At 33.6% G+C, this 20,583-nt stretch overlaps 1 protein-coding gene across 12 annotated transcripts in view; it reads left to right on the forward strand.

The window, feature by feature from the left end:
- Positions 1-20,583, forward strand: part of LOC134533641 (serine/threonine-protein kinase tricornered) — a 455,610-nt gene extending 435,027 nt beyond the window's left edge. For all 12 annotated transcript variants that reach the window (XM_063371161.1, XM_063371165.1, XM_063371157.1 and 9 more), the window contains one exon: positions 810-20,583. In XM_063371161.1, the coding sequence (XP_063227231.1) occupies positions 810-925 (116 nt within the window). In that variant the 3' untranslated portion in view covers positions 926-20,583. The remainder of the gene's footprint in view (positions 1-809) is intronic.

Below are 20,583 nucleotides of genomic sequence, written 5' to 3' on the forward strand. Positions count from 1 at the left end.
TAAAAAAGTAAAACCAGGAGAGAATTTGCCTTAGTTGAGTGGAATCGCGAACTTCAGCACTGTTAGCTTTCTTTGTACTGGTGTTAACCTCTGCAGTTAGGTTTTTGCAGCAGTCTTTAATTTTCCTTCAAGGGTATTACAACATTTATAAATATTTTCTTACAATTCTTTGTTGTTAATACATGTGTGTTTGTGTGTATATGTATGTGTGTGTGTGTGTATATATATATATAGATTTATATGTACGTGTGTGTATGTATGTATGTATGTGTATATATATATATATATATATATATATATATATATATATATATATTTATTTATTTATTTATTTATATGTATATGTTCATTTTTCACATATTAGAAACTTTTGTCGGGGAAAGGTGCTTACTTGAACTTTTAACTACAAGTATGCAAGGTTTGAAAATGGTTAGCAGTTTTATAGCCTATTTAAATTATTGAAGCAGTTAGACTTCTTATAATCACACAAAAATATCATGGTAGCTGATCCTTAAAAGGCACGTAAATAAAAATAATCAAATAATCTAATTGTGGTTTTATTTTTAAATGGTTTTTGTGGACAATGTTAATTTAATACAAACCATAAATTTAAATTTAAATTTTTAATGGTTGTCGGCCATGGAAAATCTGTTAAATGTGGTTAGGAAAACATTTAGTTGGCCACAATTGAAGCTGAAAGCCAGGTGCAACCATGCAAGCCTCGGAGACTTGGCCGGGGCTCGGCACAAGGGCCTAGATGCATCTGTCAGGGCGCGTGGCCGGGCGGTGACGGACTGTCTCTCTTCCAGCCGCGGCACCGCTGCCCCAGGACGGGGAAGTGATCTACAAGGACTGGGTGTTCATCAACTACACCTTCAAGAGGTTCGAGGGCCTCACGCAGCGAGGGACTCCCACCAAGAAGTAGTCCGCCCCCCGCCCCGTGTAGAGACGAGCTACCCTCACGACGAGCGCCAGATGTGCTCCTTATTTATTTCACTTACCTGCAGAATGTGCTGAAGGATCATGAATTTGGAATGTGACATTGACATTGCATTTGCTTTATTGTTCATTTTTTTTTTTCATTTTGTTGTTTTATTTGGTATTAGAAGTTGCACTTAATTTATTGTACCAAGCTGTGATTTGATTTTTTTTCCCATACAGTTAGAGCTGTAGGGACAGAAATATTTTCTGGAATTAATTCTGCAAAATAAATTTTGCAGCTGTATGATTTACAAATACTTTAAAGGTCATACTTCATTTTTATTTTATTTTTGTAAGAATATAATCACAGGATTGTGAAATTTCTAGAAATAGTTGGATGTGTTTTAATTTATTGATACTTTACAAGGACAATGTGGTGGACATTTGTCATCTCTTGCTCGTCATAGAAACATTTTTTTATATGTTGGAGCAACCAATACTACTAAAAAAAGTTATTTTTTATCACAGCAGATTTATACCATATAGCGTGTCTTTGCTCTGCCAGTGTCTAGTGTTTGGAAATACGTACATTGGAACTTACTATTTTTCCAGTTGTGCTAAATAGGCTTGGAAGCATTTTGGCTCCAAGAGCAACCATAACCTAAAGTCTAGTTTGATTGAAGTATTTAGAATTTAGATTGAAGTACCTAATTTTTGCCGATTTTAAGCATATTGATCATTTGAGCATATATGAGCATTTATTGAATAACAATTAAAAAACATCAATGCAACCTCTGTTTCTCTTTATAAGTGTAGTTAGAAGATGGCATTAAAAGCGTTTGTTTCATTTTACTGTACTCATCAGATCTGTACTATTGCTGGTGGACTGGTTGGTGTGATTGCTGTGCAGTCAGTTTCTTGGGTTGTCACATTTCATTTGAAGCTCTCACTATACAGAACAGCTGAAAATATTGTGTTGGAACTAACTTGAAGTTAGAAAACAACACGTGAAACTATCCAAAATTGTAGGATATGTTGTGTATTGTGTGAATGTTTTGGGTATAAGAAAGCTTTAAAAGGTCTGTTGGCTCTGTGCTTTGTGATTCTACAACATAAGCATCTAGCAGTTCTGAAAAATGGAAAACTTGTAAGTTTTGGTTTATAACCCGTAAGAATGAGGATGTTTACATTAAACTAAATCTTGTAAAATAAGTTCTTCAATAATGTGGACTGATTGATAAGAGTTAAACTAGCTGTTGTCAGCTAAGATTGGTTTTGCTTTTTTGTTTTGCAGTAGTCAAATACGTTGATTCATATTGGTAATTATGTGCTTAGACGTACTACCAAAAACTAAGGGCTGGTTTCACAATGTCTGGTTTTGCCCAAATTAAGTTTTGAATGAACAATCTTATTAAGCAAGTTTTGTGTTTCTCAGTGTATGGTTAACATTAACAATGATGAATTTGCCTCTAACCAATGATTATCAAGCATCTTAAATTTAAGAATAGTTCAGATTACGTACTAGGCTAATCAAAACATTTACAACAATTTTTGAAACCACTCTTGAGGTTATGTAGTGTACTTATCAAAATATTTCAGAACAAGGATGGGGATTGGTTCTTGGCTATTATTAAGGGGCTATGCTAGTGAGTGGTGATTATCAGCACCCCAACCAATGTGATGTTGGTTTAATTCCCGGAACTCTGAGCCAATTGTAAAATGGGGTGGATGTTGCTAAGTGTTGGTGGGTTTTCTCAGGATACCTGCATTTTCCCAACTCAGTGTCTACTAGTGGTTAAGCTTAATTTATTAATTTCTTGTTATTTTATAAAGTAATTTAACATTTGATTATTGTAAATAATATAATAATCAGAATGAAATTTAAATTTAGTTTTCTCATTTACCACAGAAACACATGTGAAAACTGATACATTTCACAACGAACAGAGCCTGCACAATTATTTCCAAAGAATACGGGGTGTAAGAGAATGGCCAGAGCCAAATAAAGTGGAAATTAGTAACCTAGTAGGAATTAATTCATTTTATTTACATTTTTTTGGTACATTATGATGGCTATAAGAAACTTTAAACATAGGTAGTAAAAATGGCCCTTTTTAAATGTATGATATTAATTGCATAATTTAGTAATTAATTAACAGAAATCTTGAAACTATTTGCATTATGTTAGTATTGAATTCATTAGTAGAACCCTGTTATAACATTTTTCAAGGGGAAAAAGGGGGAACAAAAAAAAAACACAGGAAAATGTTATTAGCCTCAAATATCAATTTTGCACTTGTCAGTGTTATAGTTTTTTATCAGTGAACTCATCTAGCCATGTAAACAAATTTAATGTTAAAAACAGTAATGGGTACTCTTAAATGCTTAGATTTGCTTAAACCAAGCCAACAATTTTCCTTCAACTTCATGGTGCTTCAACTGCCACATTTCTGTAAAATTGTCTGTGTCCAGTTTCTTCGCCACTTAACATGCCATCATGAAACACTTGGCAAACTAAAACATACGTACGTACATCTGAAAGCACACCAGAATGTCAACAAATGTAAGGATTTGTTATTTTGTTTTCCAAGACGAAGATGTTAACAGACACACAACTGCAAACACATGTACCTTTCATAATATGGAATATGCAGAAGTATAATTATTTTTTTTTTGCAGTTCTTGAATTTTATAAAACAAGCAATGAAATATTATACACATAATGTAAATACATTTTCTTTACGGGGAAAGCATTGGGACTTAAAACGTGACATTATAAACAGAAAAACATTTATTGCAAAACAGGGTTCTATTTTACTAAAACAAAGTTATGAGCTGATATTCAGATAATTTTTTGCATTATCTGCAGCATGAACTTAATCTAAATTAAAATATTTTATCCCATTTTTTATTTTAATTTTCTAATTTTAGTCATAATATTAAGCCATCATATGCCTTATTAAACATCTTCATCTATATATATAAAAATTTAGCTTCCGTATGTATTTGGCCGCAAAACTCGGAAAGTATACGATGGTTTGGATTGAAATTTTTACAGAACATTGCATCTTAACAGAAGAGTGTTTATATGAAATAAAAGTTTGGGAAAATCCACCGGAAAAGTCGGAAAAAAAAGTTTCTATAACTAAATATCATGGTCACCCAACTTAGTTGTGACCACGCTCGACGATGCTGTACCATATTGTCGAAGTTCAAGCACATCAGGCTACTCGACCATTGTGCCTTGACGACTATAATTTACACAAATATGTATATATATATATATATATTTCAAGAAAGAATAAAAAACTTTATTTAATTTGAAAGTATATTCTTTCGACTCTATTGATAAAAATATGTTTAAATTAAAAAATATTCAAATTTTTGGAGCACAGTAAAAAAAATGCATTTAACCACGAATATGCGAGTTAAACTTCAGAACGATCCAACAGCAGTCATATTTTCAAGACAATTAATTGAAGTTGGTAACGGCACTGTACCTACAAATCCAGAAACAGGAAAAATCAGCTTATCATCTGATTTATGCAACATCGTAGATTCAAAAGAGGAATTAGTAGACAAGGTATTCCAAAACATCGAAACAAAATTCAAAAATCATGCATGGTTGAGCGAAAGAGCCATTCTAGCGGCTAAAAATGTTGACGTACACGATATGAACAATAGTATTATAAACAGAATCGAAGGTGAAACAATGACATACAAATCTATTGATTCAGTAGTGCACCAAAATGAAGCAGTGAACTTTCCAACGGAATTTCTCAATTCACTCGATGTTCCAGGATTACCACCACATATTTTGAATTTGAAAATTGGTGTGCCAATTATATTGCTTCGAAATATCTGTCAGCCTAAATTATGTAATGGTACACGATTAGTAGTTAAAAAATTAATGGATAATCTTATTGAAGCAACAATTTTGATTGGACTTCATAAAGGTGAAGACGTATTACTTCCACGAATGCCACTTATTCCGACAGATATGGCGTTCGAGTTCAAACGACTTCAATTTCCAATACGCCTTGCGTTCGCTATGACCATCAATAAAGCACAAGGACAATCTTTGCAAGTGTGCGGTTTGAATTTAGAAAATGAATGCTTCTCTCATGGACAGTTATATGTCGGGTGCTCCAGAGTCGGTAAACCATCTGATCTATATGTTTATGCAAAAAATGGGAAAACAAGGAATGTAGTCCTTCCATTAGCTTTACAATAAAAATATTTAAGCTAAACACATTTTTATTTCTTCTATTACATTCCACAGCCATGCACAGTAAAATATTAAATTAAACAATGAATTAATATTAAACTGTGCCACAGCAAAGCGTGGCCGGGTTTAGCTAGTCCTTTATAAAATAACATATCACACCTATTGTTCTGTTATTAGGTTCATGTTAGGTTTTTATTATTTTAATGTTTTTTTTCTGCCTAATTTTCAAGGCACATGCCGAACTAGAATTAAGTTAAATGAAGATTGAAAGTGCATTTCCACTTGCATTCCTAAAATGTTAATCCACTTATGGATTCTTCAATGCCATTTATACACTACAATATTTTGCATAAGGTTTCATCAAGTTTATTATCTCCTCTTAAAAGTAAGTACAAAAAAATAAGTTGATGTTGAATCCCAATGTAAAGCATCACTGTATTATCAGTATTGTTAGTTCTCAGTTTGTGCCCGGCTAAAAGACAAACTGATCCGCACAAGACAAAAACTCTTCAGAATATCTTCAGCTAATTAACAAAACTGTTCAGACAAGTTCATAATTTTTTGAGTTTTGTTTTCCAGATTTGAATGTAGGAAAATTTATAGCTTTGCCTTGCTTCCTCTCTACTAAATGTACAAAACTTTTTATTAATCTTAAAATTGTGCTCATCTTTATATACAATATTATGTGTGTATTTTCCAAACTCTTGTGGCAGACCTACAGACGCTGGTATACTGCACAAGTAACAGCCATTTGAGAAACTTTACAGTAACAACCATTGGTTCAAGGATCCGTGTAAATTTATCTTATAGAAAGTAAATCAATATTTTAAACACACATTGTGAAACTGGTTTTTTTAAATTTTTTTTGGGTAGATTTTTTAAGTTATAACGTGTGCTGTAAACTTGATATATCTGCATGATGTTTGTGCCAATGTATGGAATTGTAAGTGATTTAATAGACAGTTGTTGCAATAAAGAAAGGTGAGTGTTGGAGAATAGGCTAGTGTTTGTGTTATTTAAAAAAAAGAAGAGTTTACATATCTTACTACAGTGAAACCTCATATTTACATTCACACTATTTATGTTTTCATGTAATTTATATAGTTTTGTTAAAGTAACTGTTAAATTTAGCTTTGAATCAGTGTTAAACATTCTCTTAAATTACACTTCCCTGAAAATTACTATCTTACTATTTAAGTTTCATAACATTGATAATCACCACTATTTTGGAATGAAAGGCACACATTAAGTCATAAATGTGAAACAGCAAACATATTTTGAAAGTAGACATTTTACTATCTCAAATGTACTATTTTTTCTACTACAGCACCATTTGTTATTTATAAGTGGTGTCCATAATGTACTTCACTGTTATTTACACTGTGTAGCAACATGAAAGTGATATCTTCATATCAGTGATTATCTATTGAAAGGTGGAACAGCATTGTTTTTGCTTATAAAAGACATTATTATGTATTTAACACCTGGTGTAATGCTTTTTTTCAAACAAATACGTGATTAAATTCTTTAAATGAAGTTTTTTAATTTTTTTAGTGGAGAACATTGTTGTTAGACAGAAAATGGGGAAAGAAAAGTGAAAAGAAAAACTGAGTTAATCTTTCACCATATTGTTTAAACTTTTCATTCGGGTAATTTTATATTTTACGTACAGTTTTTGAATAGGACCATTGAATGGCGTTAAAAAGAGTCCAGTACTGTATGTTATTCGGTCGTTACTGTTGAAATATCAAAAGGTTAATGTTATGAATGTATCAAATACTGAAGCTATGTGAATTGTATGAATTACAACAGTAACATAATTTTTTACCATAATTGGCACTTGTCTGCAGTTCACAGTTTACCCTTGGAGGGGGAATAAGGGGTTTCACTGTGAGTAACGAGTCTGGCACTATGAGTGGCAGGAACCATGTGATTGGAATAAAACAATGTGTTTATGTTTGTATTTTTATAGATATTTATCACATTTCCATTTACCATTTCAAAATGTTAATTTTGCTTCTATTTTAAAATTATTAGTATTCTGAAATTAATGGAATTTAGTATATAGACTTTTTTAGGCTGGCATGTTAGATTGATCGTGCATGAGATTAAAATTCAAGCTACGTATGTTTAACATTACAAAAAGTTAGAGGATAAAAAAAAATTTTTTTTTAGGCACACATAAATTGGTTTTTATAGAAATATTAATTTGCTTTTATATTTTAACATTTTAATTGATGCATTTGGGTTTACCACCATTATAAGTATATTTAGAATTTTTATTACAAATTTTGTTGAAGCAGTTAATAAATTGTGCTACATGCATGTAACTTAATTTTCAGTCAAAATTTTTATGCTACAGTAAGTCACATATTTTTAGTTTTCTTATGTTGTGTGATAATTTTTTTGTGACATATTTGTTCATTTCTAAATTTATTTATTTTTTCCATTTAAAAGAGAAAACATTAAGTTATTAAGTTCTTTCTTTGTAGTCTTTGCTTGAATGAGTTGTAGAATGTATATTGACATTAGTTTTATTATTATAACTAATGATTGTGTGGTTTAATATTCTTACATGTGACAAATATTAGTTGTATAGAGGTTAACATTAATATTGTGTGTTTGCAAGAAAACTTGGCACTCAAGATTAGCAAGCACAGCTTCTCTAAGGCTTCGTCACCATCGGTGAAGCTGAAAATACTTTCTTTTCCTTACAGCATGGTTATCAAGCATTTTATATTGGCTACAAAATTACTAACATGTTAAAAGTTTGGATTTGTGAATTTTGGAATCAGCAGTTGGAATTCAGGCATACAGATAGTGTTTATTTATAAACTGTAAACCACTACTTCATTATAGCAAAACATTTTGCTAAAGCAATGTTTTGAATCAAAGATTTTTCGGAATATCGTAATGTACGCACATCTGTGTTGTCTTGCACGGAGTTACTATTTCATAATTATTTAATCATTGATTATCTTCTTTTACACTTTGGTTTAAAATAAGAGTACTAGTACCAATTGGCAATTACATTTTTAAGTGTTACTGTATTTTCCTGTGTGTAAGACAAGAATGGTATAAAAGTATTTACCTTAAAGCTGCTGAAGTAGTCTTTGTGACTGGCCTTATGTCACTGTTGCATAGAGATCGCACACATTGTTTCATGAAAGATCATGGGAAAGAGCTGTTTTAATAATGAATTGACTAGCTTGAACCAGGTTTTTACCCTTGATTTCACACTTAAGACCTTCATGTCATGCTTCACTTACTGGTGTGGTTACACTTTCTGCGCTGCAGAATTTGAAAGCAAGGTAGTTGGAACTGATGTCCCCATTTTGTTTATAAAACTGCTGTTTGGTAAGTTGTAGGCACGAACTATGCCCTTATCTTCTGATAGGGCAACCGCATCCTGACTGAGAGTGAGTCAAATGACAGCAGTATTTTTAAAGCTTCTTCACACTCACAAAATTACCTCAAAAATATTCCCAAATATGGCTATATTGTTTTATACTTAAAAAAAATTATGCTGTCTTGTCTTATATACTGGAAACTAAGGTAATACTTTGTGACTGCTGTGATTTTGAAATGTTGGGAGTTAGAAGTTTACTGTTTGAGATGGAGGAGTTTCAGTGGCTATTCTTTTGTCTGTGCAGTGCTTGGCATAAATTTACATTTAGAAAACAAATACAAAGTGAAAAATTAGGACTAGGTTAAATACCGTGTTTTATCCCATAATCGTCGCATATTTTATACTAAAATCAAGTTTGAAAAGTAGGGGTGCAACGTTTATGCGAGAAAAAGAAATTTTTGTTAGGTAAAGTTATTCATAAAAACAAAACACATTCATGGAAAGTACGTTTATTTAAAAAGAGCACGCCAAACAATTTAAATTAGTAAGTCATGCAACAAAAACCTTTCTTCAACTTTAAATAGAAAAACAAAATCTGTGACTAGAATGCGAGCCTGAACTAACTATCGTCGTAGTATACACCACTAAAGGCGGGCCATCAGATGTAGTTAACTTGGCACTCGACAGAGAGCGCGCGTTGCATACAATCGGCGAGATATAAGTGGTACACCAAGGCTATGCAGACGAACAGATAAAGGTTATAACATTTAAAAAGTCTTCAAAAAGAAAATTTACACTTCAGACAACTTCGTATTTCTGTTAATTAAATAAGTGGTAATGTCCCAATAAATATATTTCTACTTTAAAATACATAGTTTTATACGGAAACAATTCCTACACAAAGCACACTGAATCTAATAGCTAGACCAAAAACATCATGCAAATTTTACGTGAGAGGTTTTTTAATCCAAATTTTGACGCCCTAAAATATCGGTGCAACGATTATATGCGTGTGACGATTATGTGATCAAACATGGTAGTGTAATTTGCATTTCTTATGAACAGTTTCAGAAATAATTTTTCATGGCTTATGTACTTTATATTTCCTCCTTATATCCTGTTTCAGTCTTTTAAGACACACATCATTAGTAACTTACGTTATGTGGTTCGACACAATATGTTTTGAATAGAGTGAGCATAGATACAGAGCGAGAACAGTATTATGCCCGCGGGGCCATGAGTTGTGTCAGTGTGTGGACAAAACTGTTCTGTGTTGGCTGTGGTAAAATTTTAACCCAATATGATCAATTTACAAATTTTTTTAAGTTGTATACTGGTTTTTTGTTTTATTATGACTAGTGTTTGTAGACATATATTTACATTTCATAAGAAGACAATAATACAGTGAAAGTCCGTTGTTGCGAATACGGTCTATAACGTAAAGTCCGCTATAACGATAATTGCCATCGGCACCGTCAGTTTTGCAAATGCTGCGTAGGATAAAAATTTCGGAAATAATGAATGCAGCGTGGGCTCATTTTCGCTATAGCGATAGATTACACACCTGTAATTATGCCCTAAAACAATAAGAAAACATCTACAATTTCCTTAATAAATGAGAAACAGCTTCACACAATTCCACGCGTCCGGCAAATGAAACAACGCGCATGATGTGGCCGTCTTGGCAACACCGCACAAGGTAGGGGGCCCCACAGCGAGCATAGCTTGCCTCGCGGCGACAAAAGCAAGTGTCGTTAACCCACTGCGACAGGGCCCGGCTGCGAGCATTACTTATTTAGAATCTCGCCGACTGTAGCCCGTAAATGAGCATAACTCGTCTCACACTTGCATCGTAAGCATTGTGTACGGTGTAGTTACGGGGAGTTGACGAACACGGAAATTGTCGAGCTCGTCTCTTCTAATCAAAACGAAGCGGCGTCTGAAGATGATGACAATAATGACGACGAACCAAGTGACGTATCTGTTCCGTCAAAAACGTCGGTGATGGAGGCACTTGACACAATCAGTCGTTTTTATCAGCATACAAATGCTTCAACGAAAGATTTGATGAACTTCCAAGAGGTCCAGTCGTTTATTTTGTCCGAAAGTTTAGTGAAATCAAGGCAAATGAAAATTGATTCGTTTTTTAAAAAGTGATTTTTAATTTTGTGTTATTTTCCAAGGGTCTGTACGAGTGATTATTTTTGTGTTACTGACCAATTGTCGGAAAAATTATTTTATATAATTTGTATGGTTGTTCAACGTAATTAGAGATTTTTAAAATTTTTTTTTTTGTGTTTGACATTTTTCATAGGTGTCAACATGAGTAATAATGTGACAAATTTTAAAATAAATTTCACTACATCTTTGAGTTTACATATTGTTAGTAAGTATTCAAAACTCCGCAAATATGCACCCGATATCATCAGCTTAGCGCACATGTCTCCAGCAAACCAGCTGCGGTCAAAGCGACAGGAAGCGGCCGGCATGACCTTGCGTGACCCCGCCCGCCCGACGCCATGTAAACAAACAGCTGTGCGCTTAGCCACGATGTGCGTGACGGCCTTATCACGGCCACGCGGTCTCATATTTCGCAGTCGGCAAGTGCTGATATAGCTTAAAAATGTTATTTTAGTAAGTTTTATGTATATTTCCTTTATTTTTGTTGTGAATTTCCATAGTAAAAAACAAGCGAGAAAATAATATATTTTTAAAATGCTACAAAAATAAGATTTTTTTCAAATTTTGGCTATAACGAAAATTCGCTATAACATAAACTTTTGGCGCCGTTATAAATTTACGTTATAACGGACTTTTAGTGTATGATAAAGTATGATTTAAAGCAGTTTTAAAATACAGGTTAGGCTTTATTGCCATGGTTATGTTTACATAACACAAAATTCCCTCTGCTGTTTTTATATAATTCCTTGATTCTGATTGGTCCATTGAAAGTGTCACATGTTTTTTGGCTACTAAAGTTTATATGCACTACACACCTCTATTCACTACTGTATGTATTTTGTCTACAAAAATACTTTCATTTTTGTTCTTTTAGGTTTTAGTTTTGTGATCTTTTAAGAAAAAATGGCAGAGTCGAGCCGAATTCAGTAAAGTACCATGGACTCGAGTCCACACTCCATTAGTTTTTGGTTGAGTCGAGTTGAGTCGAGTTGAATACTTTACATATTTAGTGAAGTGCAAGTAGTTGCAAAAATTTTTGAGTATGATTTTAATTTTGTGGTGATTATGTAAATGTATCTTTAGCACCATATTAAACTATGTATATATATATATTTCTTCTACGTGATAGTCATCATAAGTAAATTATAACTATCAATCATAGCAACTTATTTCTTTTAAAATTGAGTATATTATTTCTACTAGGTAATGGACTAACTCATTAGTTGAGAAGTCAAGAAAATTATGTGGTTTAATAAATTATAAATTATAAATATCATTAATAATTTTCACATAGTTGTTCTTATTTTTAATAATTTTTTCCTCCAATTGACCTATACTCCCGACTATGTGAGTTTTTTTAGCATCCATTTGAAATTGAGAATCACCTTTTTGCAAGATAATCAAGCTACATTAGAAGTACTCATAAATGCCATTTTTGAAATTTTGACATTTTTTCTTGAAAAAAGTAGGTACTTTCAACAAGTACTTGTTTTAAGCACTATTAAATTGACATGTTAACAATAACTGCACATAAAATATAATATCAAAACAATAACTGTAAACAAAAAATAGTTAACTCAGTATTTTTTGTTTTCCTTCTGCCATTTTCTAGTCAGTGACGATTGTTCCGATTTTAAAATCATTAATACTTATGCATTTTCAAATGTATTGTCACATATTTAAAAAAGTCAATAATCTAGGTGTCAAATACGTAAGGTTTGTTAAAAACAAAGTAAAGCTATCTGCCGTTTTAACTAGATAATCAGATATGAAGATACATGCTATAATATAACATTCATGTATGTGCTGAATAATAATACGTTTTATTGCCATGGTAGTAGAAAAAAATGTACATTCGAGACATAAAAATATTTTATTTTTAAAATTTATTTGCTGTGTTAAAAATATATGATTTACAGCCTGCCATTCCGAAATGGCTTTGTTTTTCAGTGATTTGAAACATGAGAAGCAGGATTAACTTTTATTTGGCAGTAAAATAATGGAAAATTAACCATACTTTGAGAAAACCATGCGAATGTAAATATGAAATTATGCTGTGAAGTGTTTGAAAATACTGGTTATTGATTTTATTTTCTTTGCTATTGTCAGATTTGTATCCGTTTTATGAAAAATACCGTAGAGTCTCATCCCGTAGAGTACAATGAACTTTATTTCCGGACCAAGTCAAGCTTTAGCCACTCGCTCAACTCGACTGGAGTTTTCAAGTCTCGGCCCATCTCTACTTTTTAGTAATGTTATGCACTTGACTTGAGACATTTATTTTGAGTGACAACACAGATGTTGTTTTTGATGATTTCAAACAGTGTGTTGTGCTCCTTTCACACTTGCTCACAGTTTCGCTTGTGCTTAGTGCATCATATGTAGCAGTGACATTTGAATTTAGCTCAGTGGCTAGCCTGCGTACACTTTGAGTGTTTTCCATGTCTTTCATAATATTGTGTGTGTCATCGAATTATGTAGTGGCAAAGGAATGAAAAACATTTCTTTAGGTCACACTTTGTGTTTGTGTAGAATTTTTTTCTAATTAGTTTTAAATGTTTCTGGTACATAACATTTTTATTTTGCATCTCTCTTATTCTTACTGAGCTGTATTATCTAAGAGTGAAATAGTGGTGGTACCAAGTTGGCAAACTCAACACAAAATGAAGTTGCAAGTCGCATGGATATTTCGTCGGCGTTTACCTCCACAGCGATGTCGAAGCTGCATTGAGTCGAGCAGATCTGAAGAAACAGCAGTGCTGCACGTGATATTTGTATTCTGATGATTGTTGTATAACACTTTTCTGTGCTTTGAAAGTGCAGGTCAGTTGCCCCTGCGAAGGACATTTTCAACCTTAAATGAAATATTGTCTATTTTCATCTCCCTTGAGTTGACAGTGATAACAGTTTAGAAGTTGTAATGTCACCCTGTTTTCATTGACAAGATCTCTTTGTGTGTGCACATTGTGTGGGATGCATGCTCTCTACTGGCATTTCCGTGAACATTCCAAGAGTAAGTGGAACTGTAATTGTTTATCTAAATACACATATGGAAGCAATTCTGGCAAAGTTCGTTATTGACACACACTCGTACAGGTTCTCTGCAAGGAGTGAAGTGTATAACACAGTTACGAGAGTTTTAGGGTTGGATAGCAGTTGTAACATTTTCCATGGTTGATTTTAATTTCTGAATGTTTTTGAAAATTTTCAATGCACAAAATACAGCATGGAATGGTTGCAAATATACATTAGGAACCAACTGCAGTTTTTAAAATCAAATACATTGCATTTTTAACTTATATAAATTCTGCTCTTTTATTTTGGAAATTAATATTAAGAATTTATGTGGCAGTGATAGAAGTTGAAAGTTTTATGTGTGAGGTTTTGTGAAAATGGCTGTAGGTAATAAAATGTGTTTTTTTTTTTTGTGGTTCCTAATTATATAACTGCATCTAAATGAACTTCTAATAATGTTATATGTATCACTGATTCTATACAATATTTCTTGAAGGAAACCTAACTGCTTTTAACAGGCTTGGAAAAAAATCTCTCCTGTCAAGCCTTAGTTATTTCCCCAGGATTGATGATGTCTACATTGCTAAGATGTTTCACCTACATGCCAGAGCAGGTGGGGTACTTGCTTGTATAAAACATATTATTGGATAAGTTTATATAAATTATAAATTTACTTTTGTAAGATGGATGATTTTTAAATAGTTTTATAAACAGTAGTGTTATTTACACAATGCCTTGCAATGTGTACACAGTGCTCAAAGTCTGTCCTGTCATGTACACCCCATCATCTGCACGTAGCTTAGACACACAATTACTGTATGTTCAGCTTTGTGCTAGTGTCAAGGTTGTTACAAACTGATCTGTCTTGGCGTGTTCACGGAAAAGCCCCATGCTAGCCTCTATGGTTGTAACCGACCTATATGTGCTCTGTATGTGGTGCGTATTATTGCTATTGTCATTATAACAGGATTTGTTTGCTTTTTTTATTGACATTTATTTATTGCTACTTTTTTGTAACAATGTTTTGTATTTAGTGACATCACAAATGACACTGTGCAGGCAGCTTGGTACAAAGAATTTTGATATTCTTAGAAATAATTTCCAGATAAAAATCCCCCAAAATGTTGAAAATTTGTTATGTTTGTTTAGATTTTTTTTAAAAGCTATGAAATATATTTTTGAAAACAAACAATTTGATTTTATGTGAAACGTTGATAGATGTTTGTATTTTCTTTTAAATGTAGTAACAATTGAAACTCTTTAAGTAGATATTGGCTTTATCTTTCAGTTAGTTATGAATAAGAAAATTGTGATTTGTTTAAGCAACGTAATGATGTAGTATTTTAATAAATAATGCATTGTGTTAATTTTTATAAGGTGTTTTGAAAAATACATTATCTTCTTTTTATAAAAAAACTTTGTCTGGTACTCTTGTGTTGACATTTTATGTACTCTCTTTGAAATATAATACGTAGTTTGCATAAACATTTAGCTGGTGCTTAAACTTGTTTTAGGGAATGTTACATACCGTACAGTATTTACTCGCAGATAGGTTGCCCCTTCGTAATTCGTATGAGTTGCACTCTTTATTCTGGGCAAAAAAATCTTACTTTTTCACCCTAAGAATCACTGTCAAATATGAGTTGTGCTATAAATATGTCTCCATTAGAATACAAGTAAAGTCTTTATGGCAGATTTTTTTTCCTAACCTAACTTAAAGCTATGAGAGTGCGGGAGAAGTCTGTGTAGGGAAGACTCTTAAGTGTGTCTCAGGCCGATGCCTATACGCTCTAATCATGCAAGTGGTAAGCCATGCAGGAGAGGTAGCATGCATCATGTGCTAGGAGGGGATTGGCCAGCCATGGCAGCAATTAACCTAAAACTAGATAAGTTGGGCCCAGGTAAAACCTGCATAGGCACAGGAAAAACCCTGGGCTCATTCATGCGGGGTGCTAAAGTCATGCAGTAGGTATGTGTGCAGGTAGGTTACGGGAAACAGAAGGATGGATTTGGATGAAGAGGTGGACAGAGTAGAAAAAAATTCAACCATTCAGGGGTTGGGCACTTGGACATTTCTGTCCGCATTGGGTTGGGTGTAGCTGGTGGTTTTTGGGGCGACTTTATTCGTTTCCCGCCAGGCTGCCAGCCAGCCTAAACTAAATTAAGAAGGGTAAGTTAGATGTACTCTTGTGAATTTAAATATATAAATAAACATTAAAATATGTTTGATTCAATAGCTTTTTTTTAAATTTAGTTTTTTTGTCACGAGGTGGTGCATCGGGCCTACACTCAGGAGTGGATAGAGCTTCAGGTTGACCGAGGTCGGTTAGAGAAATTGTCCAGTCCTTCATCGCGAGGCCCTAGCCTCAGCTTCTACGCATTCCTGGGCTGACGGAGTGTGCGAGTATATGGGGGACGATGGTGTTGGAGGGAGCCTTAAAGATAAATTTAATTAAGTTAAAACTAAACGTAACTTAAACTACAGCATACATGTGTGCAGTGCGCTGGTATTCTGTAATACAATTGGACGCACACTGCCTTCCCCTGTGATAAGCACATAGGCAGGTTTATTTCCGCCAGTCCGGCGGGTGTACACGTGCCCAGGGCTGGCGGGAGACAGTTCCCGTGTCTCAGCTCGCTCCCCACTCTCCCTCGGCTGAACTCTCGCCAGCTAAAAATACAAAGGAAAATTGTTTCCCATCCCCTTGTTTTTTTTTTTACCCATCACATAGTCTTCCCTAAAACAGAAAAGAACATTGGCTATTAAATTTTTTTTTTTTTCACGTTCTTCAATAATAACAGGCATGCTGTTTACAGCAGTTTTGTCATGAATGTAATGTTGCAGTAGAAAGCGTGGGAAATCTTACACAAAAACAATGTTCGGACACAGTTGCGTCTCAATACGGTGCCAGTTCACGGACATTCACAACGAAGATTGAGAAGGGGGGGGGGGGGGGGGGAACCATAATCACTGCTGCATGGCCACACACACACACACACACACACACACGTACTCCCCTCCCCCCTCTTGCGGAGATCAGCAGGGCGGCAGACAGCCACGTCACTTACTGGGGCGGGTGGGGTATCTGCCCGCAGGCGGCAGATGTAGCTATTTTAACTAAACAATTTATATATTTACTCGTGACATATTTATTAAAAACCAACATAGGCTAATTATTTAAAAACGTAGTCAACCATAACAGTGCAATGTTCATTTTTTTTTTACCCAAAATGGAAAATTTGCATATGTGTCACAGTACATTTTATAAAACAAACAATTGGTTTAAAATCTGTAACCCATATGCGGGTAAATACGGTATTTACCAGAATAAGCCTTGTGCCCACAATATTTGGACCACAACCAAAAAGATTTTTTGTTAAGAATAAGTATTACACCAAACCTTTAAAACCAGAACTTGTGACCCAATTCCATATTTCTATAAATGTTTATTCTGGACTCAGGCACTTATTAAAATTGATAAATCGCTTTTAACTAATCAGCCTAGCATTCTTGGTGTTGACATCTGCTAGTAAATTCTCCAGCACTCTATTTTTGCCACAAGAGTTTCATTAAATGTATTGACACAAACACACACACATACACATACATATATATATATAATTTATTTAATAGTGGATGATAACATGATAACTGTGATGCTAGGAAAAAAAAAGCATCATGGGTATAAAAATGGATACTGCCTGCAGTTATTTTGTTTAAAGCAGTGAAACGCCATTTGTATTTCAGCCAGGAATGGCCCAAATTAATGTTACCTTACAAATATTATAAGTAGAAATAATTTTTTAATAATTTTATTTTTAGGCTAATTTTGTTTTTTTAAAAGGGGTATTTTTGTGTGTGTTTTTTTTTATGAATTCTGTATTTCACCAAAACAGTTTCATTTTGACTGATTGTGATATCTTTTAAAACTATAATAATTTATAAGAAGCATGCCTAACTACACAGAACAAGAATAATTAATTGGCAAATATTTGTGCATTTGAAAAATGCACCAAATCCATAATGTAAAATTTAATTACTACCAGCAACAGTTGCAAGATAAAGAAAGTATAATATTTCAAATCTATTTTGTACATATATTTTGGTACAAATTTCCTGCTAAATAATTTACACTGTCTGAATTGAACAATTTAAAAGAATAGTTTTCATGATTTAATTTTTGGTTAAAGTTGCTGATTAATTTCATGATTTTTGTTGCATTTCGGAGCTTTGTGTTTTATTAACTTGGATTTCATTGTAGGATAGTGTCCTGACATGCCTTTCGAAGTTATTTCAGTTTTATCGCTATTCATCATATAATCTTATTCTTGATTGTTAAAATAAATAAAGTGAAAATTGCTGAAACATTCGCAACAAATTCTCATCTTTCAAATAAAATTTTAATTGCAGTACCATCATCACTAAATAAATTTTATTTCTTCCCTCCAGTCATGAATACAACATTCCAAGGCAACGTACGTTCTTCCCTCAGCAATACGTATTTCCCATTTTCTGAGCCACTTTTAATCTAATTTTGTTTTTTCAGCAACTGTTGATAATCGCAAATGTAAATCCTTGGTAACATTGTAATATCTTTCTCGTAAAAATACACTCGCTAACCATGTGCAAGATTTCTGTCATCCATTAAGTAATAGCAGGTTAACCAACCTTGGAGCTTGATTGAACTTGTGCAAGAATTGGGTAAAAGTTCCGTATCATCTATACAAGGTAATCTCTTGATTACGATGGCATTATCCTATATGCATTGATCCTGTGGTACATGGTGCTTGCTGTTTTAATTTAGTACGTCAAAAGATCCTGACCTAACAAATAAAACTTGTGAAATAACAATGAATAATGATTGTAAGTTTAATACAAAAAATATTTTCCATTTTATTCAACTTACGATCATAAATTATTGTTAATCACAAGTTTTTGTTATTTGCAGGATCTTGTGACATATTAAATTAAAACAGCAAGTTATCATGTACCACAGGACCAAAATGTACAGGAACATGCCATCAGGATCAAGGGATAAACGTAGATATGTGATACGGAACTTTTACCAAAAATTGTGTACTTTAATCTCTTACTTGACTAATGACTAATGTGTTCCTAAAATTGTTTGTTTTATATGAAATCGTGGAATCTGAAGCATTAGTCTTCATAAATAGCAAGACTAATTTATTTAATGTGTTAAAAAATGTGTAGGGAAATATTATTTAAATAGTATAAATGCAAAGAATAACACTCACAATAAATATGTCACACCATTTATCTTTATTAGCCTACCATCGAATACTTTGTATGACAAATATGACAACCGCATAACGGCAGATAGTTATCGTTAGTCGGCTGGTTGGCTTTCCACAAACTGTCCAAACCATCCTTTACTGGTAGTGAAACCAATATTACTGTTAGGATATTTACATTTTAAGTTTTCAAAAATTAAAGTGCTTATTCGCGTATCACTGCTTGGTTCACATCAATCCTGTCAGGTCCGTAATTTTTTTTCATTGCACCATTTATTTAACAACCTTTTCCATGTGAATCACCTGTTCATTTCTGTTCTGGTAGCTAATGTCAAATATATTCCCACTAGTACAACCAACAACACCAGACTTATATAAACGTTTGATAGAGTCCTTATTTCGTACAACAGTTGACTTCCTTAACACTAAAGTGCGACCAACATAAGTGTGGCCTTCATGACATTCTACTTCTAGTTTTGTCTCAAATACTTGAACACAATTTGTGTGTGCGAGTTCCCTGCCACTGGCTAGACTGAGTTCACGGCCCGGTCTGTGGCCGGGAGACAACGGTACAACACGGCGGCATACGCGCGGACGTAAAAACATTTGGTCCTTTACACTCCGTAGCCGCAACTTAACTTGCCACAGCTGATGTTTGTACAACAGCCTATAGCGCAGTCAGAGCTGCGCGCTCATCTCTTCCCCCTTCGTGTAGCTAACCGTATCCCATGGCACATCTGTTGTTTACCGATTTGAAGCAGACTTCGTGGTGTCATCTCGACTTTTTTTTGCCCGTAGCGATTTCATGCTAACTAAAATTTACAGACGTGCTATTCAAGACTGGGGCAGTAAAATTAACATAGTGCTAAATGAATTGCGCAATTTAAAGATGTGCTAAGTGAGGAATTGGTGTACTGTTTATTTTGGAAATACAGTATTTTACTGTCAGTTATATTTTTGTGTTAAATTGTTTGCTGTCAATAGCATATCTTATGGTAGTGGCTACAGAAATGTGGTTCTGTGTAAGGAAAGGGATATTGCCTTAACTTCACCACTGATTAAGACTAAAAGTTTTTATTTATTAATTTATTTTAACAGTAAACCACAAAGTTTCAGGAGGCTCTGCATATAAATCATACCTTGTCTCGGGAGGAGTGGTTCCGCTACCCTTGCCTTCTGAATATGTCGACTAAGTGGAGACTCTGGCTTTTGAAGGGGAAGGGGCGTTGATTGAGTAGTAAGCCTATTCTCAACTACTGCTACAGATTCTAAAATCAAAACTTTCACTTTAAAATCAGCTGTAGTTATTATTTTAATTTTATTCTGGCATAATAGTGATACACTGTTCAATAAACCAAGCATGTCTGCACAGTAATTTTTTTTTACCTTCAGATCCACCTATTGTCTCGTGTGTGTAGTTAATATTTGCCTCAAGTGTTGGCTGTTTGTTACTTTGTACCAGTGTACGCTATTATTTGAGTTTTAAATGTTTTGTAACACTTCATGTTTCTTAATTGGATTGTTGTTTATTGTAATTATTTCGATACTTTGTCATGCATGTGAGACTAGTGGCTGTACAAATTGTATGTATACTTTGTTTTCATATAAAACATTTTATTATTTCCTATGAGGATAA

The sequence above is a fragment of the Bacillus rossius genome, chromosome 7 (genome assembly GCF_032445375.1).
Source record: "Bacillus rossius redtenbacheri isolate Brsri chromosome 7, Brsri_v3, whole genome shotgun sequence".
NCBI classification, from domain to species: domain Eukaryota; kingdom Metazoa; phylum Arthropoda; class Insecta; order Phasmatodea; family Bacillidae; genus Bacillus; species Bacillus rossius.